At 50.5% G+C, this 22,679-nt stretch overlaps 2 protein-coding genes across 6 annotated transcripts in view; both read left to right on the top strand.

The window, feature by feature from the left end:
- The first annotated feature begins 1,779 nt into the window (after window positions 1-1,779).
- ZNF502 (zinc finger protein 502) lies at window positions 1,780-21,748 on the top strand. 5 transcript variants are annotated; one of them, XR_011379569.1, is made up of 5 exons: window positions 1,780-1,854; window positions 7,871-7,984; window positions 8,484-10,212; window positions 17,325-17,405; window positions 20,319-21,748. XR_011379569.1 is itself a non-coding variant. In XM_008260503.4 (3 exons), exons 2-3 carry the CDS (start codon window positions 7,930-7,932, stop codon window positions 10,052-10,054), a joined length of 1,626 nt encoding a protein of 541 aa, XP_008258725.1. In that variant the 5' UTR covers window positions 1,780-1,854; window positions 7,871-7,929; the 3' UTR covers window positions 10,055-10,598. The 5 variants fall into 5 exon arrangements, 2 of the variants coding, with proteins under 2 accessions (XP_008258725.1, XP_069907040.1); XR_007921585.2 differs by having other exon boundaries at window positions 20,451-21,748; XR_001793849.3 differs by lacking the exons at window positions 17,325-17,405; window positions 20,319-21,748 and adding an exon at window positions 13,589-13,719.
- Window positions 13,594-22,679, top strand: part of KIF15 (kinesin family member 15) — an 82,834-nt gene continuing 73,748 nt past the window's right edge. Inside the window, exon 1 of the mRNA XM_070050937.1 lies at window positions 13,594-13,719. The gene's annotated coding sequence lies outside the window, so the exon portion shown is untranslated. The remainder of the gene's footprint in view (window positions 13,720-22,679) is intronic.

Consider the following 22,679-nt stretch of genomic DNA (forward strand, 5'->3'; position numbering starts at 1 on the left):
GCAGCTGCAAATGCTACTAACCCCTGCATGTTGCGGAGAAAAGCAACAGACTTGGTTTTGGCCTGGTCTTCATGTGGTCTCTTGCAGGGGGTGGTGCTGGGCAAGTGTGACTGACTAGGAGTTTCATCTCCAGCGGGAGCAGTGTGCATTTCTGGAGTGTATGCTTTGGACGATCTGGGGAACAAAGACAACTTTCAGGCAGTTTTAACTCCGTATATAAGCAATATGCATCCGTGCGGTTACTTCACGTAACTTGTTGAAGCAAACTGTTGTCACCTATCATATCTACTGTGACCCTGAGGACGCTGAATTTAAGTGTCTCCCTTGGACCCGGTGTTGTGGCTCAGCGGGTTAAGCTGCTGTCTGTGATGCCTGCATCTCATGTGGGCGGTGGTTTGAGTCCCGGCTGCTCCACTTCCCACCCAACTCCCTGCTGATGTGCCTGGGAAGGCAGCAAAGGATGGCCCAAGCACTTGAGCTCCTGCCACCCATCTGGGAGACCTGGATGAAGCTGCTGGCTTCTGGCTTCTGCCTGGCCCAGCTGCTGCTGTTGTAGCCATTTAGACAGAGAACCAATGGATGGACGATCTCTCTTCCTGTCTCTCCCTCTCTCAGTAAATCTATGTTTCCAAATAAAATTAAAAAAAAAAAAAAGTCTCCTTCTGTCCCTCTACCACCCAACCCCCACATTTTCTCTATCTCGTTGGTGTTCCTGGGAAGTTTCATGATCTTTAGTCCTTAGAGATCTCTGAGACTTTCATTGAAATCCGTGTAGGTAATGAAAGAAGTTTCTCAGCTATAGAGAAGTCCGGTTCCTACTGCGTGCCTGGTCTGTGTCAGCCGGTGCTCCAGGTTCCCTGAGGGTACGGTGTGAACACCGCAGAGGAGGCGTCTGCCTCCAGAAAGCTTACTTACTAGCCGTACCAAGGAGACAGCCAATGTGTGGAGAGAGCCCAGGAGACAGGAGGACTCCTGCCTGGTGTGCAGGGAGCTCAGTTTCTGGATTTAATCTATCACAAATGCAAATCATCTAAACTTGACCTTTGCATATGGTTAGGGAATTCAACAAGTATTCATTGAGTACCATCTCTGCTGGAGACAGCAGAACACTGGGATAAAATGAGAATCAAAATAGGCCCATACAGCTGGGTAAAGTGGCACAGGGATGCACTGGGTCCCTCACAGTCACCCTTGGGTGGGAAATACCGGTATCTGTCTCACTAATAATGGACCCACGAAAGGGGTGTGTGTGTGTGTGTGTTCAGCGGCCCAGGACTAGAATTACCCCTAAAGAAGAGACCATGGAGTGAAAGCAAGAGTCGGGGTTGGCACTGAGTTTTGAATAAACAGTAGGATTTGGATGGCCAACTTAAGGGAGGGTAGGTGGAGGGGTTGGGGGCGAGAATATTCTAGAAAGCATTTTCTTGGAAAAAGACCTTGTGTCGGGATTTCTGGGGCCAATGGGGAATTAGCAGCGTTTGAACAGAAGGTGTGAGCTGTAGCTGTTGAGGTCAGTTTCGGGGGCCTCGCCTCAGAACTTGTCACTTAGTCTACTGCAACGGGGGGGTCACTCAGTGCATGTGAGGACCGCTGGAACACAAGTCCGAGGCCGGATGGCGCCTTCCACTCCTACGCGCCGCCCCCACAGCTTGGCTGAGGGAGCGGTGCCCCCGCCAGTTCCACCGGACTGCAGGCCCCATAGAGACGCTCCTCCCGCTGCCTAGAGAGGCCGCGAGGGCCGCGCGAGGCCGCCGTGACGCGCTTCCGGCGCCGCGGGGCGGGCCCTGGGCCGTGCGCGCCTGCGCGTCTCCGGGACCACAGACTCCGCCCTGCGGGGAGCTCCCGCGTCTCACGGTGAGCGGCGAGGGCCCCAGGGAGGGGAGAGGAGCAGTGTCTTGGCTGGGGCGGCGGCCGGAGGCTTTGCGGGGCAGTGTGTCCTGGCCTCGGTCGCCCCCAGGACCGACTTCCCGAACTGGGGGGCACTCCCGGCTCAGCTCACGGCGTCGGCACTGCAGATTCCGGGGCGCAGCCCGGAGCCCCGCACGAGGGAGGCGCTTCAGAGATGGCAGAGCGAGTAAATGCCGAGGGATGGACTGGGTGATGGAGAGCTAGGACCCGTGTGCAGCAAGGAAACCCCGAGGCTCAGAATTCGCGGCCCCTGCCCTGCGGACAGAAACTTAGGGTCTTCCCAGGGGAGGCAGCTAGTCGTGTACTGCGCTCGGGCCCCGGAGACCTGGGTTGCTGTATGGAGGGTGGGAACCCAGGGGCGAGGCCACAGGACGTTTGAGGGTGCAGCTGCTCGGAAGCAGTGTGCGTGATGCTATTTGAAACCGCGTTTGTGCCGCCATCCAGGACCTGTTGGCGGCTGTGGTGCTGACTTCTCCAATCTCCCCGACAGCCTGTTGTGGCATTTCTTAGTAAAGTGGGGCACAGGGAGAACAGCTTTCCAAGGGCAAGCACAGTGCTACCAAGTGGCCCGAGGCTGCAGAATAGAGAGCTGGGTGTGTGTGTGTGTAGAGAGAGAGAGGAGAGAGAATCTTCCATCCCCAAATGGCCGCAATGACTGGACTGGGACAGGCCAAAACCAGGAGCCAGGCGCCTCTTCTGGGTCTCCCATGAGGGTGTAGGGGCCCAAGGACTTGGGCCATCTTGTACTGCTTTCCCAGGCCATAGCAGAGAGCTGGATCGGAAGTGGAGCAGCCAGGACTTGAACTGGAGCCCATGTGGGCTGCTGGCACTAGAGGCAGCGGCTTTACCTGCTACGCCACAGTGCCGGCCCCATCCTTAAGCCAGTCTGAGAGATAAGGAGGTGGCAGTGCAGAGAAAGCTTACAAGTCCGCTGCCTGTTAGGTTAGCAGGATGAGGCTGTTCAGAGCCTCTTTCTTCCCTTTCACCCTTCACCGTAATACCCATCTCCCCCGACCCAGATCTGCAGACAGATCCATTTATCATCTTAAAATCACTAACAATTGGCCGGCGCCGCGGCTCACTAGGCTAATCCTCCTCCTAGCGGCGCCGGCACACCGGGTTCTAGTCCCGGTCGGGGCGCCGGATTCTGTCCCGGTTGCCCCTCTTCCAGGCCAGCCCTCTGCTGTGGCCAGGGAGTGCAGTGGAGGATGGCCCAGGTGCTTGGGCCCTGCACCCCATGGGAGACCAGGATAAGTACCTGGCTCCTGCCATCGGATCAGCGCGGTGCGCCGGCCGCAGCGCGCCGGCCGCGGAGGCCATTGGAGGGTGAACCAACGGCAAAGGAAGACCTTTCTCTCTGTCTCTCTCTCTCTCACTGTCCACTCTGCCTGTCAAAAAAATAAAAAAAAAAAAAATCACTAACAATCAGTTTATTCCACAGTACGCATTTGTGAAAGCCCCTGTACATTCCTTTTTTTTTATTTTTTTTTTTTTTTGAGATTGGTTTATTCATTTGAAAGAGTTACAGAGAGCAGGAGAGACAACAGGGAGATTTTCCATGCACTGGTTCAATCCCCAGATGGCCACAATGGCCAGGGCTCGGCCAGGCTGAAGCCAGGAACTGCATCTGAGTCTCCCACATGTGTGCCATTGGCCCAAACACTTGGGCCATCTTTCATTATTCTCAGGCCATTAGCAGGGAGGCAGATCGGAAGTGAAGCGGCTGAGACATGAACTGGCACCTGTATCGGATGCTGGCGTCACAGGCGGCAGCTTTACCTGCTGTGCCGCGGTGCCAGGCCCATCGTTCCGGGCAACTTGCAGACCATAGAAAACTCTGACCCATAGGCCAGATTTGTCCTACTTTTTTCCTGTAAAACCGTTGGGTTGAAACACGGGCTCATTCATTTACCTACTGTCTTTTTGTTTTCAAACTGTGAAGGCACAGTTGAACAGGTTGCAGCAGGTGCTGTAGCCCATGAAGGCTGAGATACTTTCTGGCCCTTTACAGAAAAAGCGTGCTAACCTTGGGTGTCGACAGACCACCTACGGCCTGGGTGACCCCCAACTGGAGGACGGTGGTCATGACCGAGACGTCTTTCCTCACCACAGGGTCTAGTATCAGAATACCATCTAACCCCTGCGGAGGGCCTGCTGTGGGCAGGTTGCTTCGTGAGTGCTTTGCAGGAGTCAAGGACTCCTGGAGGTGATCCAGTTTGTCAACTCTTCAATTAAACAGGCTGCCCTGAGCAAAGTCCCTGACCCCAGTCCAGTCCACTCTCATCTCCCTCTGAGTGGGAGGCCCCTAGCCTACCTAGGGGGTCGGGAAGGCTTTGCTTTGATTTCTCTTTTTGGAGCCAAAATCCATAAGTGAGCTCTGTCACTTCTCAAAATAACCATTTTTCTAACTATAAAAGACACCTGTCAGGGCAGCATTTGCCGTAGCAGTGCAGGTGCTTATTTTTCCTTCTTACTCAGGTGCATATTTCAGCAGATGTTTATGATGTTATGTTGTATTTAATTTTTTAGTATCTTGGGGCTTTTTCCCACTAATACGTTGGCATACATATTTTTCCAAATAGATAATTCCATTTTTAATTATCTTTGTGTCTAATTTCCACCAAGTGGAAGTACCATAATCCAAAAGTTGTAAGTCTCAGCGTCCAACAACAGAAAAGTTGTTATTTCCAGTTATTCCTTCACAAGTAACAAAAGAATTCTGTTTTCGTCATCTCTGGGACGTTACTTTTTTAGGAAAAATCTTGAATTACTAGGTCAAAGAAAGTAGACATTTATATGCTATCTTTGAGGAGTTACTATGATAACACTGCAGGATTCAGAATGAATATTCTGTTCTGAGTCCCTGTACCCACAGAATGGTGATAGCAATACCCCAGCTACAATTCAAGGTACAGCTTTTAAGGCTAGTTATATAAATATTGCCAAATTACCCCCCAGGAAGATGGTGCCAATTTATATCCCCACTAGTGTATGAGACTCTCCCCGTCAGTCTTGAGTTTAACATTAAAAATAGGTTTTGCAGGGGTGAGCATTTAGCCTGACAGTTAAGCCACGGGTTCAGATGCCCACACATGTTAGAGTACCTGACTCCAGATTCCTGCTGTAACAGACCCTGGCAGGCAGTGATGATGGCTCAAATGATTGGGTTCTTCCCTCTCAAGTGGGAGACCTGGATTGAGTTCTGGGCTTTGGCCTGGCCCAGTTCCAGCCATCAGGTGCATTTGGGAAGTGGGTCAACAGATAGGAGCGTTCTTTCTCTTTGTTTTTCTGTCTCTCAAATAAGTAAAGAAATATATTTTTAAATAGATCTTTTATTTTGCAAAGCAGAGAGAGACAGAGATCTTCCATCTGTTGGTTCACTCTCCAAATGCCCACTGTAACCGCTGGGGCTAGGCCAGGCCAAAGCTGGGAGCCAGGAGCTTCATCCGGGTTACCTACCGGGTGGCAGGGGCCCAAGCACTTAGGCCATCTTCTGCAGCTTTTCCCAGGACATTAGCAGGGAACTGGATCAGAAGTGGAGCAGCCAGGACAGGAACCAGCACCCATACAGGATGTGGAACATGGCTTTACCTGCTACACCACAAGGCCAGCCCCAGGTTTTGAGTTTTGTGTAATGATTGATTTCAGCCTCCATTTCTTTGATTACCACAGAAATGGAATTTGGTTTTAATATGTCTATTTGCCTCTTGTAATTCTTGGGGTATTTGTAATATTTTCCATTTTTCTCTTCATCTTTTTCCCTTATTCGTGTCTAAGAAGTCTATATAGCAGGTCTATCTACTCCTTGATATTTAAGTCAAAAATGCTTTTCCTAACTTGTCTTTTAATTTTATTTGTATTTTGGATATTCTGTGCCTAGATTTATCCATTTTTGTCTTCTGGGGCCTGTACTTTTATGTGTTTTGCTTAGAATTATTTATTCTAAGCCTAAGATCAGAAATTCATCAGTATTTTGTTATGTTGTGGTTTCATCTTTTGTAAGCGTATTCAACACTTCGGGAAGTTTAGGTTTATTTTGGTGTGTGATGTGATGCAGGAATCTCGCTTTTTTTCCCCCAAGCAGTGGCAGCATGCACAGTGTAATTGTTGAGTGCTGTGTTTGTGTTGATGATTACAAATGTTCTTACCAGATACCTGTATCTCCTGGGCACTTAGGAGTCTCAAATCAGCAGCCAGAGTCAGGCTTCCTGTAGACAGACTCCCCGTGGAGCTCCTCCCAGCCCTGCTCCTTTGATGATGTTTATCTGATATTCCTGTGACTTCAGTTGCTCTTTTTGTGTTAAAAACTAAGTAATGTGACTTCTGCCCACATCTCTCTGCTCTGTCCCAGGTATGTGTGCTGTGCTTTCCGCTTGGATAGGACAGCACTAAATGCATCCTCTCCCTGCGGGGCCCAGAGCTGCTGCTCTCACTAGAGGTCAGCGTACTCGCCCTTTGCCTTTCTGCTCCCCCAGTATTCATCCAGTCCCCGCACGAGGTGATGGAGACGGCTTCTCAAGGGGCATCCAGCCTTCGCCTGAATCCGCAACCCCGACCCCTCACACACTCCCTTTCTCTGCACCTGGACAGAGATCTGATCAGGTCTCCTCTGCTTATCAGACCTTGTCAAATCCTTTCCTGGCTTTCTGCTCGCTTCAGGGTAAAGTCGCTAAAATGGTTTGCCGGGTTCTGTTCGATGTGTTTTTTGCTTGCCTCAGGCTTTGTTTCTGGTGCCTGGTACTTGGGCCTTGTCGGTTCTCCGCCATTCCTGCAGAGCTTGGTTTGTGTGCTGTTCCCTGCCACTGATGTGTTCTGCTCCCGTTTGGCCTGTCTAGCTGCCGTTTGTTCTTCAGAGGGGTTTGATTTCCTAGAAGTTGGGGGCTAGATTAAGGTCTCCTCTGTACTACATTCCATAGCACCCCACATTCCCACATTTATAACTGCCACAGTGGAAATAACAGGTTTAATGTTTTTGTCTGGCTAAGACCTAAGCAGCAGGCAGGTGGAGGCGTTGACTGACTTTTCCTCAGTATCTGACACTGGTCACACCTAACCTCCTCTGCTGCACTCCCTGAAGAGGCTCCTTTAGAAAGGGAAGCTCACATAGTGTCTTCCTGAGCCTTTGAAAGTCGGTGCAGAGGCCCAGATGCAATGAGAAGCCCGTGAGATCCACCTTATTATGTACATTGGTCGGCTCATTCTACTCGTTCATCCGTCAGAGCTGTTGACTCTGGTAAAACCATTCCCTGTCTTCCCCTCCTCCTTGACATAATGCTGTCAGTTCTGCGTCTCTCCTCAGAGTGACGTGGAGAGAGAATGTTGGATGCACAGTTGCGATTTTGACGTTTCAGACAGCAGAGTATAAGGAAACTCTCCTGTACTATTTTGAAAGTCAAAAATTATTTCATAATGAAAGTTTTTTAACTGAAGCCTGTGCTTATGTAGGTTGTACATGAAGAAAAACTGGGTAGCTGATGTGACACATAGCAGAAAAGACATCCTTGTAGCTCTATCTTATATCCAATAGAAGGGATCCCTAAGCCGCCTCCACATTCCGCAACAAGGGTATTAGTGGGTGATTCAGACTTAGTGCACTAGCCTTGCTGCGAGGCCATCCCTTCGGGCACCTTTTGAGTGTAACTGACTGAGCACCCTAATTGACACGAATGTCCCTGTCCATTTAATCTTTATCATTATGAAGTGATAAGGAACATTCCGACCTGTTTATCAAGTACCCTGAGTGTCCAACAGTGTGTCAGTCTCCGTGAGACAGCTGGCAGCTGGAGTGTGTGAACCTCAAGGGCTGCAGGCCAGCTCTGACATTTGCCGATTTGGTCACTTACTGCGTCCTAAGAGGCTTGGTGGCAGTTACCTGATGGCAGCCGGCCCTAGGCAACATCTCTCTGAGTTTTCTGCTCACTGGGACGGTGATCTCTCTCCTACCTTTCCCCGCTATGCGCAGGGCTCCCAGTGTTTAAACCTGGAAGTGTTTTCCAGTCAAAGCACAGAGAAGATTCGTGGATGTTGAATATGCAAGGGGCTGAAGAGAGAGAGATCGGAGAAGAGGCTTGGCCAGGTGAGTGAACAAGGAACAACCAGTGGGAGACACAGGCTGGCAGATGGAAGATTTTAGATATTTTAGGAGGGAGGCTGAATGAAGCTTAGAAGAGCGAATTCCTGTCTTAGAGGGATGTCGGGGGCAGGTGTGGGTCCATTTTCCCAAGTGCTCATTTTATCCCTTCACCTCCAGCGTTTTCCCCTTTAGATTCTCCCAGTGTTCACTCTGCCTGCACACCCCCCGTGCTCCCTGCCCTGCCCTAGGCTGAGCCTGTGCTATCTCCAGTGTCTGGGGTCTCTCACCCCTGGGTGTCTGCAGTGCTCTTTCTGTGGGGGTTCCTCACTGGGGTGATCACATTACCCTGATGCGGCTCTTCCCAGCACTTACACCTGGTACTCTGACTTTCCCTGGATCCTACTCCTAGGCTGTCCCGAGACCTGTCAAAGCTGGGGTTCCCCACTGCAGGGCCTTCACTCTGCCCTGTACCAGACACATTCACTCTGCTGGCTTCTTTCAGGTTGGGTGAAAAAACCTGCCCCAGAGCAAGATGCCTCTGAAACTGACTCACCAGGGATAGTAGCAAGGAGATGCCAAGAGAGTTACCCAGATTCCACATCTGGAGAGAGAGACCCCTGTGAGGGCATGAGGGAAAACCCCCCTGGAAAGGTTCCTGGGCCGTGCCTTTTCCAGAATGGAGGTTTTGGAGGAATAGCTTTCATCCACAAGGAAGCACCCCTTGAAATGATTAGCCAAGAATTTAATTTTGAGAAAAACTTGCTTTTGACCTCAAGCCTTGTAACACACCTCAGGGTTTCTACGGAAGAAAAACAGCATCAACGGGAAACAAGTAACATACACACCAATGAGACTTTGGAACAAAGTCGATGCCCGGCTCTGTCCACACAAAAGAAATCTTGGAAATGCGGTGAATGTGGAAAAACCTTTACTCAGAGTTCATCCCTCGCCCAGCATCAGAGATCTCACACTGGAGAGAGACCATACGCGTGCGAGCAGTGTGGGAGAGCCTTCAGTCGTAGCTCATTCCTCGTTCAACATAAAAGAATTCACACTGGAGTGAAACCGTACATATGTGAGCAGTGTGGGAAAACATTCCGGTGCCGGTCATTTCTTACTCAGCATCAGAGAATCCACACTGGGGAGAGACCTTACAGGTGTCACGAGTGTGGGCATTCCTTCCGCAGTCAGTCTCATCTCACCGAGCACCAGAGGACCCACACTGGCGAGAAGCCTTACACGTGTCCCAGGTGTGGGAAGGCGTTCAGTCAGAACACACACCTTGTTCATCACCAGAGGATCCACACTGGCGAGAAGCCTTACTTATGCAGTGACTGTGGCTCTTCCTTTCGCAAACACTCAAACCTTCTACAGCATCAGAGAATCCACACCGGGGAGAAGCCCCATAAATGTGAGGAATGTGGGAAAACTTTCCAAACCAAGGCAAACCTCTCACAGCATCAGAGAATCCACACTGGCGAGAAACCCTACAAGTGTAAGGACTGCGGCAAAGCCTTCTGCCAGAGCCCGTCTCTCATTAAGCACCAGCGAATTCATACTGGAGAGAAACCCTATAAATGCAAAGAGTGTGGGAAAGCTTTTACTCAGAGCACTCCACTGACTAAACACCAGAGAATTCACACGGGGGAGCGCCCCTACAAATGCAGCGAGTGTGGGAAAGCCTTCATTCAAAGCATTTGCCTTATTCGGCATCAGAGAAGTCACACTGGAGAGAAACCCTATAAATGCAATGAATGCGGAAAGGGCTTCAACCAGAACACCTGCCTCACTCAGCACATGAGGATTCATACTGGAGAGAAGCCCTACAGATGTCAGGAGTGCGGGAAGGCCTTCGCTCACAGCTCCTCTCTCACTGAGCATCACAGGACCCACACTGGCGAGAAGCTGTACAAATGCAGCGAGTGTGAGAAAACCTTCCGCAAGTACGCCCACCTCAGTGAGCATTACAGGATCCACACTGGGGAGAAGCCGTACGAATGCATCGAGTGTGGGAAATTCTTCAGACACAGTTCAGTCCTTTTCAGGCATCAGAAACTTCACAGTGGTGAATGATGCTGTAGCTAGGTCACGCAGCGCCCGTGGAGAGGGCGGCCGGGAGGAGAGAGGCAGGTGGCATGCCCGCAGTGAAGGAAGAAGGAGCCACGTGACTGTGCTCTGGAGGAATTCTCCGGAAGTGGAACCGGGGGCTTGGAGAGTGGAGGCCGCGCCAGGTGGGCACACGGGAATACAGGGTGGGAAGGGAAGTTCCTGCTCTGCAGACAAACCTACTGGGCACCATCACACCCTCCGCATGTGCCTCTTACACCCGGGGGAGGCATTTGTTAGGTAGGCAGGGGGGTTTCCGTTACCCCATTCCTGCCCCCCCCCACCTGTCTCGTGTTCACCGGCTGGTAAATTGAGGTGCTTTTCCAAACACTGCTTGTCAGCCTGGGGGTGGTGTCGGGTCTGGGGTCACGTCCAGTTGTAAAGGTCTCCAGATGTTTGCGGTGACTCTGACCCTGCTGCTGTCGGGGAGGCTCCCCAACCAGTGGGAGTGTTCCTCTGAAGGGGAGACAGACAAAAATAAAGAGTCCATATTCATTCCTTTTTGACAAAATTTATGTATTCATTCATTTAAGGGCAAATGACAGGGAGGAAGAGCCAAAGACCTTCCATTGCTTGTTCAACCGCCAGATGGCCACAGCAGCTAGGTCTAGGTCTGCTCTCCCACGTGGATGGCAGGGGCTTAGGCCCAGCTGGACTGGAAGCAGGATAGCCAGGATTTGAACCAGTGTTCGCGTAGTATCACAGTATGTGTGTCACAGGCAGCAGCTTTACCCTGCACCACAGTGCTGGTCCAGTATTCATGCGCTGAGCAGAGGGCAGTGTGGCAGGACCTGGGCTGATTCCCACAGACATGCTGATGAGGAAGGTTTTATGAGGGTGAGGAAGATCTTTCCTTATTTTCAAGCTTGAGGGCGACAGGGGTTCTCTGAAGGAAATAGGAGAACCAGAGAGACTCTGTGAGGCCAGTTTGTGTGAAGGGAGGCAGATCTGAGAGGACTAGGGAGAGGGAGGCCCAGCGTCTGTCCCACAGGGGTCCCAGAGGGGTGCTGGCTTGCCCAGGAAGGAGTTGGTCTGTGCTGGGCGGCTGGCAGTGAGGGGCCTCGGACGTAACCTTGCCGCCGCATAACATTGCCCTGCCTCTGACATTGGGAAGAGTTCTGCAGAGTTACCTGGTGTTCACATCCCTGAAACGCGATTGTCCGTGTTGCCCCTAGCTGAGTGGTGTTTTATTCTGAGAAAGTCCCATAAGTTTCTCTTTATTTCCCCAGTGCCTGTCGTCTTCTTAATTGCTACCCAAAAATTGAGCTTCAGAGAATTAATGAAACCTTTGATTGGTGTTTGAAATAGCTTCTAAGCTCTGAAGGCTATATAGGCATTAAATTGTGACTGTTAAAAAGCCACTGAAGTACGTTGATTATGGGATGCTTTGTCCTTTGGAACTCTGCATGGCTGTTTGCAGAGCCAAGTGTCTTGTAAGCATTGATCTGGGCTGCTGTTTACCACTGATGGGAATGTGGTAGAATTGTCACTTTTCCCCGTAGCCATGAAGGTTATGTTCTCAATGCCTATCCCATGAAAATTCATAATTTATAAAAGGAATACCTTATGAGCAAAAATGAATATAAAACTAAATATTTTACAGTCATGAAAATATATATTATCCCAAAAGCAAGTGTCAATGTCTTTATACTTCCTAAATGAAAAATCACAATTATAAAGAAATTATGAAAATAGATTCAATCACTGGTACATAGTATATATTCAGTAAACATTTATTTAGTGAATTTTTCATGGATTTTAATCAACCTTTGGCCATCCAAAGTCTTTTTAGGAAATTACTGATGTGTAGGTATTTGGGGTAATATTTATGTATTGCTATATTTGGAATCTTTTCTTTGTAAGATTTATTTATTTAATTGAAAGAATTACAGAGACAGCTCTTCCATCCGCTAGTCACTCCCTCAAATGGCTGCAATGACCCAGCTGAAGTAGGACAAAGACAGGAGCCAAGAGATTCTTCCGGGTCTCCCACGTGGGTACAGGGGCCCAAGGACTTGGACCATCTTCTCCTGCTTTCCTAGGCGCATGAGCAGGGAGCTGGATCAGAAGTGGAGCAGCCAGTACTTGAATTGGCACCCATATGGGATACTAGTGCTACAGGGCACATATAACCAGCTGCACCACAGCACCGGCCCCTGTCTGGAATTTTGGGGAGAATAGTGTTTTCTTAAAGAAATGGGAGGGGACCGGCGCCTTGCTCACTTGGTTAATCCTCTGCCTGAGGCGCCAGCATCCCATATGGGCACTGGGTTCTAGTCCCGGCTGTTCCTCTTCCAGTCCAGCTCTCTGCTGTGGCCCAGGAGTGCAGTGGAGGATGGCCCAAGTGCTTGGGCCCTGCACCCGCATGGGAGACCAGGAGGAAGCACCTGGCTCCTGGCTTCGGATTGGCACAGAGCTCCGGCCATAGGGGCCATTTTGGGGGCTGAACCAACGGAAGGAAGGCCTTTCTCTCTGTCTCTCCCTCTCACTGTAACTCTACCTCTCAAATAAATAAATAAAAATCTTAAAAAAAAAAAAAATGGGAGAATCTTAAGGGTAAAATAAGCTCTGAGAAAGCTCTAGAATGAAGTGAATGTGACTGAAATTTTTTTGTTTTTTGTTTTTCTGATAGATAGGGCTCTTACCCACTGGCTTACTCACCAACTGGGTAGCCCAGAGCCAGGAGTCAGGAACTGGGAATGCAGTCCAGGTCTCCCACCTGGGTGGCAGGAACCCAAGCACTTTATTCCATCGCTGCTGCCACCCACCTTAAAAAAAAAAGTTATTCTGCCATTTATTTGAGAGAAACAGCCCTTCCATCTGCTGATGATGCCTCAGATGCCTGCAGTAGCCTTAGGCCAGGCTGGAGGCAAAACCTGAAGCCAGAATCCCAGAGCAGCTCTTGCATATGAGTGGCAGGAACCCAGTCACTTGAACCATCCCTGCTGCTTCCCAGGAACGACGCTAGCAGGAAGCTGGTGACAGGAGCCAGGGCATCAGACAGGTATCAAATACATACCCCACACCAGCGCCGTGGCTCACTAGGCTAATCCTCTGCCTGCGGTGCCAGCACCCCGAGTTCTAGTCCTGGTTGGGGTGCCGGATTCTGTCCCGGTTGCTCCTCTTTCGGTCCAGCTCTCTGCTGTGGCCCAGGAAGGCAGTGGAGGATGGCCCAAGTGCTTGGGCCCTGCACCTGCATGGGAGACCAGGAGAAGCACCTGGCTCCTGGCTTCGGATCAGCGCGCCGGCCTTAACAGCCACTTAGGGGGTGAACCAATGGAAGGAAGACTCCTCTCTCTCTCTCTCTCTCTCTCTCTCTCTCTCTCTCTCTAACTCTGCCTGTCAAAACAAAAACAAAAAACACGCACCCCAAAATGGGATACAGGTTGTTTAACTGCTAGGCCAAATTTCCACCCTAGTTTTTGTTTTCAGAGACAGAAAGAGACTGAATTTTTAATCCTTGGAGTGAGACGGTCTGTACATTTTCACTTCTTGAAACAGAGAAAGGAAAGGCCCTTGACTTTCTGCTGCCCTCCGCCGTGTTCTCACACTCAGACGTCTGCTCCTGCTGTTTCTGGCGGTTGCCAGCCTGCGAGGTGTCTGCCTAGTCATCCCACGTGGCCCCAAACCCAGTAAGTGCTCTGTCCCTCAGCCGTCCTCATTCTTCGTATCTGTGCTGTCCCCTGTTGTAGTTCCTAAAGCTGGAAGCTGCCTCTGCTGCCGTCGCTTTAGCTCAGCTCGTCAGTGTATTTCCCTGGTTTTTTTTCAGTAGTGTTCTGGACTCTTGCCCCACAGGGCCGCCTTTCACACGTGTGCATCATCTTTGTGGGGCCAGGGCAGTGCCGTCGCCCTGGGACTGGGGTCTGAGGAGCACATGCTAGTCCCCGCCCTTGGCCTTGGTAATTCACACGCACTGACTTCCCTTACTCCTCACAACCGCCCTTACTAGTGTTGTACCCAAAACGTCCGATTCCCACCAATTTAAGACCACCAGGAGCCGACACTGATGCAAACACAAGAGTTTTATTTCAAACTTGAGGCTGGTCCGACATGCGTACCAGGCACAGCTGGGCTGGACCGGCGGCCCCTACAGTAAGGTCGTTAGGGTTTTTATGCAGTTGAACATACAAGTCCGGCTATACAGTATCTGATAGGCTCCTGTTCTAAATTCATACTTGTCCTACAATTGGCTACTATTCGAGCGAGTAAGCAGTTTTTTTTTTTCTTTCTGTTCTAAGTTCAGCATAGGGTCTGTTCTTCCTGGCAAGTACTTAGCCAGTGAGTTCAGCACAGGGTTAGGGTTCTTGGTATTATCTTACACAAGCATCCCATAGGCCTTGCCACCTGGTCTTTATCTTGTTGGCAGGGCCATCCAGTCTTTTGAACCAGTTCTGGGATTTGAAGAAAATGGTAAGGGGAGGCTTGTTACTGTAAGATGCTAATTTTCAACATGACTGAGTTGAACTCCTTCACTAGCTCTGTTTTGTAAGTGAGGCAGCAAGCAGAGAGGTGGAGTAACCTCAGGTTCACACGCCGGGACCCTGGGAGTTAAGCCTGCCGCTGAGCGCTCAGCTCTGTTGACGCAGGCCCTGGGTCAGTAAGGTGTCTGGGGCTTCCCAGAAGAAGCTAACCTCCTGGGCTGTGGGGACGCGTGTGGGGAAGGCGGCAGCCAGCTTCCCCAAGGGACAAGAGAAATGCAGCGTGTCCCAACACAGTGTGGCACGCAGAAAGCCGTCCTCGGGCCAAGCCCATCCTCATGCCCATGCAGCCTGTTAGGTTTGGAATAGCTCGGGATTCTGGCCTTTCGTACCCCCAGAAAGGAGAGATGGGAAAAGGTTGACGGAGACCAACCTCAACAGAGACAGGTTGCTTTATTGAAGCAAAGAGGTTGGCGACAGTCTCCGAAGACACTGCCAGCAAAGCACAATTAGGGCTGAGGTTTCACCTGGTGAAGGAGGGCGTTTGCCGCTGGGAAGAGGCTTTGCAGCTGGTGGAAAGTAGGGAGTAAGGGGCCCTTTGAAACCGCTTCCCAGCGGCTTTTCCCGTCCGCGTTTCAGAAGCTGCCCTGTGTAGCTCATCGATTTTACTAGCTGTTTTTGCTAGGAGTCTAGGACGGGTGGCGCCTGGTTCCGCACCAAGGGTCTCAATTAGAAGGGAGGCAATGGTGGGGGGTAACATGCCCTTTGCAGCCCCCTTATCCAGGGAGGACAGGCGGGTTGGCTGCCTGTGGAGGAACACGGTCTCGGCGGCGGACCAATGAAGCACCTTCGGGAGGAGGCGTCGAGATGAACCCGCTCCCGCCTTCCTAGAGAGGAGACCCCGGCGGCGCAAGTTGGTGACGACACCCGGCGCGCCGGCGGCTGGATCCCGCGGCCTGCGGGGGCCCGGGAGCTGCTGGTGAGCGGTTTCGGTTGGCCTGGGCAGTCGTGTCCTCGGTGGGACCCGGGCGCCGCCGGTCGCAGCACAGCTTCCCTCCGGGAGAGCCTTCGCGCAGAGGCGGGAGCTGTGGGCAGGCGCGGTGGGAGAGCCCGGCCGGGCGTCCGGGGCCTTGGGTTCCGTCTGTGCCCACGCGAGTCGCCAACTCGAGAGCGCCTCGGGTTTCTGTTTCCAGAGGCAAATACTGGTCCTTCTCTTCCCAACTCGCAAAGATGTGCAGGTTACCGCCTTCCGTTCATTGAGGATTCTAGTCTAACGGCAGGGAAACACCCAGAGCTGCTCATTTAACAGCAGATACTGTTATTATTTACCAGCCGGCACGCTTGTGAATCCTCACCATTCACTAACTCATCTTTCGGCACCACTGCTTCTGTGAAGCAGTTACTGTTGTCCTCATCGCCACTGAACGGCTGAAAACCCGCGAGCACAGAGCGGTCAAATGATTTGCCCGAGACGTTGGAGAACGGTGGCGCAGGCGCTCAGACCCCGGGAGCCCCCGCCCTGTAGCCCGTGTCCCACTTGCCTTCTAGTTGAGAAGGAAGGCTGTAACGAGCCTTAGAGCAGCAGCTGCCGTGCTGTGAGCACGCAGAGCGGAAGCGCCTTGGAGCAGTCGTGTTCTGTGAAGAAGGCACGCGGTTCACGTTAGAGCTGATGTTCAAGTGTGACCGGAGTGTCAGATAAGAGGGGCTGGGGCCTGGCATCCATCCTCTCTGCTGGGGGCGCACTGCTCTCTGGGAGGGACTTTGGAGGTTGTCTGGCAGGCTCCTCTGTCTGTACACATTCTGCATCACACACTGGTCGTCCTCCACTATTTCCTAGACGTTTTTCTATCTGGTCGGTGGGAGGAAAACTCATGGGGGAAGCCCATTCTTAACCAGCACTAATCACCACCGCGTGGTCAGTGAGTGCTTTTCAAATGCCCGAGTAAACAGCTGCAACCACCTATGTACCGGAAGGGCTTGATTTGAGCTGTCTGCCCTTTTCCGGTCTGTTTTTTTGAATCCAGGGCTCATAGAATGTTGGTATAGAAGAAGCTGTAGGGCCGGCGCTGCGGCTTGCTTGGTTAATCCTCTGCCTGTGGTGCCGGCATCCCATATGGGCACTGGATTCTGTCGCGGTTGCTCCTCTTCCAGGCCAGCTCTCTGCTGTGGCCCGGGAGTGCAGTGGAGGATGGCCCAGGTCCTTGGGCCCTGCACCCCATGGGAGACCAGGAGAAGCACCTGGCTCCTGGCTTCGGGTCAGCGCAGTGCCGGCTGTAGCGGCCATTTGGGGGCTGAACCAACAGAAGGAAGACCTTTCCCTCTGTCTCTCACTCTGCCTGTCAGGAAAAAAAAAAAAAAAAGTAGATACTGTCTGTCTTTTCACTTTTATCTCGCAGATCAGAAAACAAATTGCAGATGAGAGTGAGCAACCTGCCTCAGGCCGCTGAGCAAGTTAGCGGTGGCGCCGAGGCTGGAATGCGGACTCCTCCGCTCAGCCTGCCGCGTGCCCCTCCGCCCCGTGTTGTAGCGCACACTCTGAGTTTGCAGTCCGTGGCTTGCTCAGCAGGCTTGGGGAGCCATTTTTGTCCCCAGGATATTGAGTCCTTAGGCATGTTTGCTCCTTGTGCGCTGTCACATCTCTGAATTCTGCCCACTCACCGACCTCTGTGAATGATGATACTTTGTAGGATAATAACGAAACTCTCTCATCTAGACGTAAAATAGCTGTTTGGCTAGGGAAGGGCGGGACTTGGGTTCCTGAGTCCAGACTGTGAAGGGAGCAGGCTGTGTAATTTGAGTGGCTCTTCTTCCTTCCCCAGTGCCTCCGACTCCTGCCTTTCCTCTAAAGAGCCCCAGGAGACAAAGCGGTGTCGCTTGTGATCCTAACAGCTTATTTCTGGGTAAGTGGACTCCAACTAGACAGCTCAGAATGGGTCGTCATTCAGAAGTAGCTGCAGATACAGTAGGTCCTACCAATGGCTGCTACCTCTGGACCCAGCAAACTGTAATCAGAACCACTAGTATATAGGGACCATTCTACTCAAACCAGTGACAGCCCACTGTGGAAGAGGGCTGTGGGTGCCTGGCTATAGGACAGATCAGAGAGTACACCCATGTCTTACATGTCTTACAACTCTTAAGTAGCAAGAGTAGTTGTCACCCCTGTAGTCACCTAGTGGCACATCTTGAGACCACTTCCTGAACTAAATGTGATAACCTAATGATGTAGTGATCAGACTTGAGAAAAGTCAGAGAAAAAAAATTTTTTTTTTTTTTTTTTTTTGGACAGGCAGAGTGGACAGTGAGAGAGAGACAGAGAGAAAGGTCTTCCTTTTGCTGTTGGTTCACCCTCCAATGGCCACTGCGGCTGGCGCGCCGCGCTGATCCGATGGCAGGAGCCAGGTACTTCTCCTGGTCTCCCATGCAGGTGCAGGGCCCAAGTACTCAGGCCATCCTTCACTGCACTCCCTGGCCACAGCAGAGAGCTGTCCTGGAAGAGGGGCAACCAGGACAGAATCCGGCGCCCCGACTGCAACTAGAACCCGCTGTGCCGGCGCTGCAAGGCGGAGGATTAGCCTAGTGAGCCATGGCGCTGGCCCAGAGAAATTTAATAAGTGAAACTGATGGGAAATCACCCATTGCAAAGGTGATTGTCTCCTTGGAGCAAGGAACACTTTTATTTCCTTGGAGCTCCACATTTGGAGCAAGAGTGAAAGTCATTTTGAAACTGCCATTGTGTTTGGCAACATAGAACCCGGGTTTCTGTCAAACTCAGTAAAAATTGTCCCGGGTGAACTGGGCTCTTAGGTTCTGGGCGCTGTGTGAACAGATCATGACCGTGCTCTGATGAATTTGGTACCGTCTGATATCCGTTAGAACCTGTGGTCTTGGAGCACCGTGTGTCCGTGTGCGTGTGCGTGTGCGTGTGCGTGCGTTGGGAGATGCCCAGAAGGATGTTCAGCAAAATACCAGAGCTCTTTCCTGTGAGTGGTAGGATTTCATGGGACTTTCTTTCCAACTGACTAATAGAACGAACACGCGTTCTCTGTATGATTTTTAAAATTGTTTTATTTGTGGAGGGTAAGAGAAGAGAAAACTGGTTAGAGTTTTGGTTTTACATTTAGGTGTTTAAACCATCTGGAGTTTGTTTCAATATATATTATATCCATATTGGAAGTGAATTATGCAGACAGAGATACAAAGGTTCAGGCAAGATATTCCGTTTCTCTAACAACCAGTGTAGCATTGGCACTGCCTGTCAGATCAGTCTCTGGCAGTAAACCATTTGTGCTGATACACCAGTGTGAACCAGTGTGAACCAGCTGACTCTCAGCCCCCATAAACCCACACGTGATGATGTGAAATGATCTCTAAGATATGTTCTTTAGTGGAGAAAAAAAGCAAACTGCAGAGCAGAACCTAGAAACAGTTTTATTTTTATTTTTATTTATATTTACAACTAAAGGCTAAATGTGTTAGAAGAATATGTGGGAAAAAGGATGAAAGAATTATTCTAAATGTAACGATAATATCTGAGGAAAGGAATGGGTTTATTAGAGTGACATGATGGGTATAAAAGTGAAGCATTTAATCCTGTATACTTCTACAGTGTCTAAGTACTTAAGAATGAGGATATATTCAGGTGTAACTTACTTGATTAGAAAGCTAACATAAAAACTGGCTCCAAGGAAGGGTGTTGGGGTGCAGTGGGTAAGTCGGTCAGGTCACCACTTGTGCGTCCCTTGTCAGCGTGCCTGGTTTAAGTCCCCAGACCCCAAGCTTCCAGTCTAGCTCCTGCTCCTTGCTTATGTGCCTGGAAGGCAACGAATGATGGTCAGAGTACCTGGTTCCTGCTACTCAGATGGGAGGACCGCGTGGAGTTCCTGGATCTTGGCTGCAGTCTGGCCTAGCCCCAGCTGTGCAGCATTTGGAGCGTGAATCAGCAGATGAGGCTCTCTTTGTCTCTCCCTGTAAGAAACGGGGCTCAGAGAATTAAATGGGTCAGGATCTCCAGCACCGTTCAGCGAAGAGCTTCCCCTGAGCAGGCACCTGAATATCCATTCTCCGATGCCATGCGCCATCTTAGTCAAGACATGAGTTTCAAATTTTGATGCTATTATAATCATCTAAGTGTTTTTTTTTTTTTTCTCCAGTTGGAGTGTCCTGATGACAACAATTTGGTACCTATTCAGTTTTTCTATAGTGGAGACTATTAATCAGCTGGACATTGAGCATAAATTTTTTCATTACAGATTAAAGTGACTTTGTTTTCTACATCATTCCCCTCCTAAGCTTGATTAGACACTTCAGATTCCGAAGCACACGTTCAGCTGCAAAGGGCAGGGCCCAGTCCTGGACCTGGTGCTACTCAGGTCACTGCCAATGGATGCTGCCCTGAAGAACACCTTCCTCTCACTCTTCTGAAACAAAGCAGTGACAGCCCCATTTCTATGAGTAAACAGGACTCTAGTTTTCAAAACTACGTATGTCCCTATAGATTGGATCTTGGGAGTGGGGGCTGGAGGGAGCTATAGGTGTTGAAAGTTTTGGAGAGAAACAGGTGCACAGAGCTCCCCCATCAAGGCCAATGAGTAAGGGAGAACTTGTGAGATGGGCCTATGGGAGATGAAAGTGAATCACCTTTGGGTCTTAGGATGGAAACCCTTTAGTTACCACTAGTCTGCCGAAATACTGCTAACACGCAGCCAAAGAAAATAGAATTACTATTCAGTTACTTTTAGAGGAGCAGAGGAACACTAAACTTCCCCTGAAACTTAACTTACTCAAATCCAGGACACTCACTTCTTTTACAGTTTACTGTTTATCACTAGAGATGCAAGTCTGGATGACCTGGATTCGCCTTCAGCACTGGTTGTTCCACAATCAGTTGTAACGAGGGATTTTATAGAATTTCTAACACCTGTCACCACTAAATCTTTCTTCAGAAACTGTTCCCCAGGGGCTCACTTTTGGAGGAGGTGAAGGTGCATGCTGAAGAAGGAAGAGGAGGGGCAGTCCTGCGGAATGACTGACAAGACAGCACGTGAAGGGCACGGGCACAGGCACCGTGTTCCCCGGGAGGAAGTGTTACTCCAGGGATGATCATGTTTAGGGAAACTGGGTGTGCGTATGACTTGGAGAGGTCTCATCTAAGTCACAGAAGTCTCTCCAGTGTGTGACAGGCAGTGTGAGTTGCAGCTGGTGGCACTGCGAATCAAACACCCGGAGCAGCATACAGAAGCAGCCTCCCGAGGGCAGTGCATGCGGAAATCCTTCACTCGGGGGCCATCTCTTACTCAGCGTCAGAGCGCCCACGTGGAGAGAGCCTGCGTGTGTGCTCACCGTGCAACTTGTTTCCGTAAACAGTAGGTCTCACTCAGCATCGGAGAATTCATCCGGGAGAGAAACCTGACAGGTGTCATGAGTGTGGGAAGCCTCTCAAAGCAAAGCAGTCCTCAACCAGCATCTGAGACTTCATACTGGAGAAAAGCCCTATAAATGCAAGGCATGTGGTGAGGCCTCTGTCAGAGCCCATCCCTTACTAAACACCAGCGAACTCGTACTGGGGAGAAACCCTACAAATGCACAAAATGTGACAAAGCCTTCAGTCAAGGCATATGCCTCCCTCGCCATCAGAGAAGTCACTCTGGAGATAGACCTCATGGGTGCAACGAGTGTGGGAAAGCTTAAATCAGAGCGTCTGCCCCTCCCAGCACCAGATAATCCATTCGGAGAGAAGCCCTACCTGTGCACTGAATGAGGGAGAGCCTTCACTCAGAACTCGCCTCGTTGAACATGAGCGAACTCACACTGGTGAGAAACTGTGACAGTGTAGTGAATGTGGACAGGCTTTTGCAAGCAGGCTTACCTTCGTGAGCATTGCAGGATTCACACTGCAGAGAAACCTTATGAGTGTGCTGATTGTGGCAAAGCCCCTAGGCACCGTTCAGCCCTGTGTGGCAGCAGAGGCTCCATGCTGCCAGGGTAACTAGCATGGGAAGGTCTGTAGGAGACTTACTCGCCGCTGCAGCCTCGGGGGTAAGACTCAGCCTGCAGCTGGGATGCAGACATTGTATTTTAAACAAACAGCACTGTGCCCACATGTTTAGAACCAGCTGGTCCAGTTTCATGCCCTCTCTTCCTCTTACTGGGAGTGAGTGTGTCCTGTCTGCGCCTCATTTCCCTCGAAGGATAATGAAGACACTTCTTGGGGTTATGCTGAGAATAAATGGGTTGGATTTGACACTTTATTGCTATTAGTTGGTTTATAGATATTCTAAAGTCTAACACAAAGACATCTTTAAAAATACATCTGTCCTATCTGCAGGTGAATTTTAAAGTATACCTGGTTCTATCTGGTTTTAGGTGGAAGTTGAGCACTGATAGTTTAAAAAAACATAAAACGTCCTTTACCAGAATATTACATTCAACCTTAATATGAGAAATAGGTGAGGTCTCTTCTTTACTGGATTTCCATCCAAAATCAGAAGAGGTGGCAAAAATGTGGGGCGCCAGAAGCTCTTACACACCTCTGCTGTAGCATCCAATCCAGAGTGTAGAAGGTTGGCTTTCTGCAGTAGACTACGAACTCTGGGTCAGTATAGCGCCAGGGCCAGAGCTGAGATGAGCAGGTGCTCAGTGTGTACTCTCTGTAATGGCATATTTAGGGTAAATCAGTTGGGAGAGGGACTGGCGGTCTAGAAACCTACAAGAAAAGTCAGTGTAGGGTTTCCTCAGACTTTCTCAGGTTTGGCAGTCAAAGTCTGACTTCCAGGTTAGTTCTGTAAGAGCCAGATGGTTGGTCATCCTATGTCAGCAAGACGTGGCTTCAGTGTCCACTTAGCTGGTCTTAACCACTTTAAGTTTATAAAATCAGAAGACAGGAGCCAGTCCATTGCTGCAGCCTTTCCATGGGCGGTGTGGATGCCTGTGTCCTCTTGGGGCTCTCCTAAGCTCACAGACCCTCTGACGTATGCGCAGGAGCCTGTCTGCTGCTTTCATCTCCCTCCGACAAGTGAGTCTCAACATGTCCTTCGCTGGGAGCAGTCCAAGGTCGGGCAGGTCCCATCAGTTGGGTATCTGTCTGGTGATAGCTCTTACTGGGTGCAATAGCTTGAATATTAGTGTGGGTGTCCCCCAAAGGCCTACACATTGAAAGCGTGATTCCCCTAGTC

This window comes from Oryctolagus cuniculus, chromosome 10 (genome assembly GCF_964237555.1).
Source record: "Oryctolagus cuniculus chromosome 10, mOryCun1.1, whole genome shotgun sequence".
Lineage (NCBI taxonomy): Eukaryota > Metazoa > Chordata > Mammalia > Lagomorpha > Leporidae > Oryctolagus > Oryctolagus cuniculus.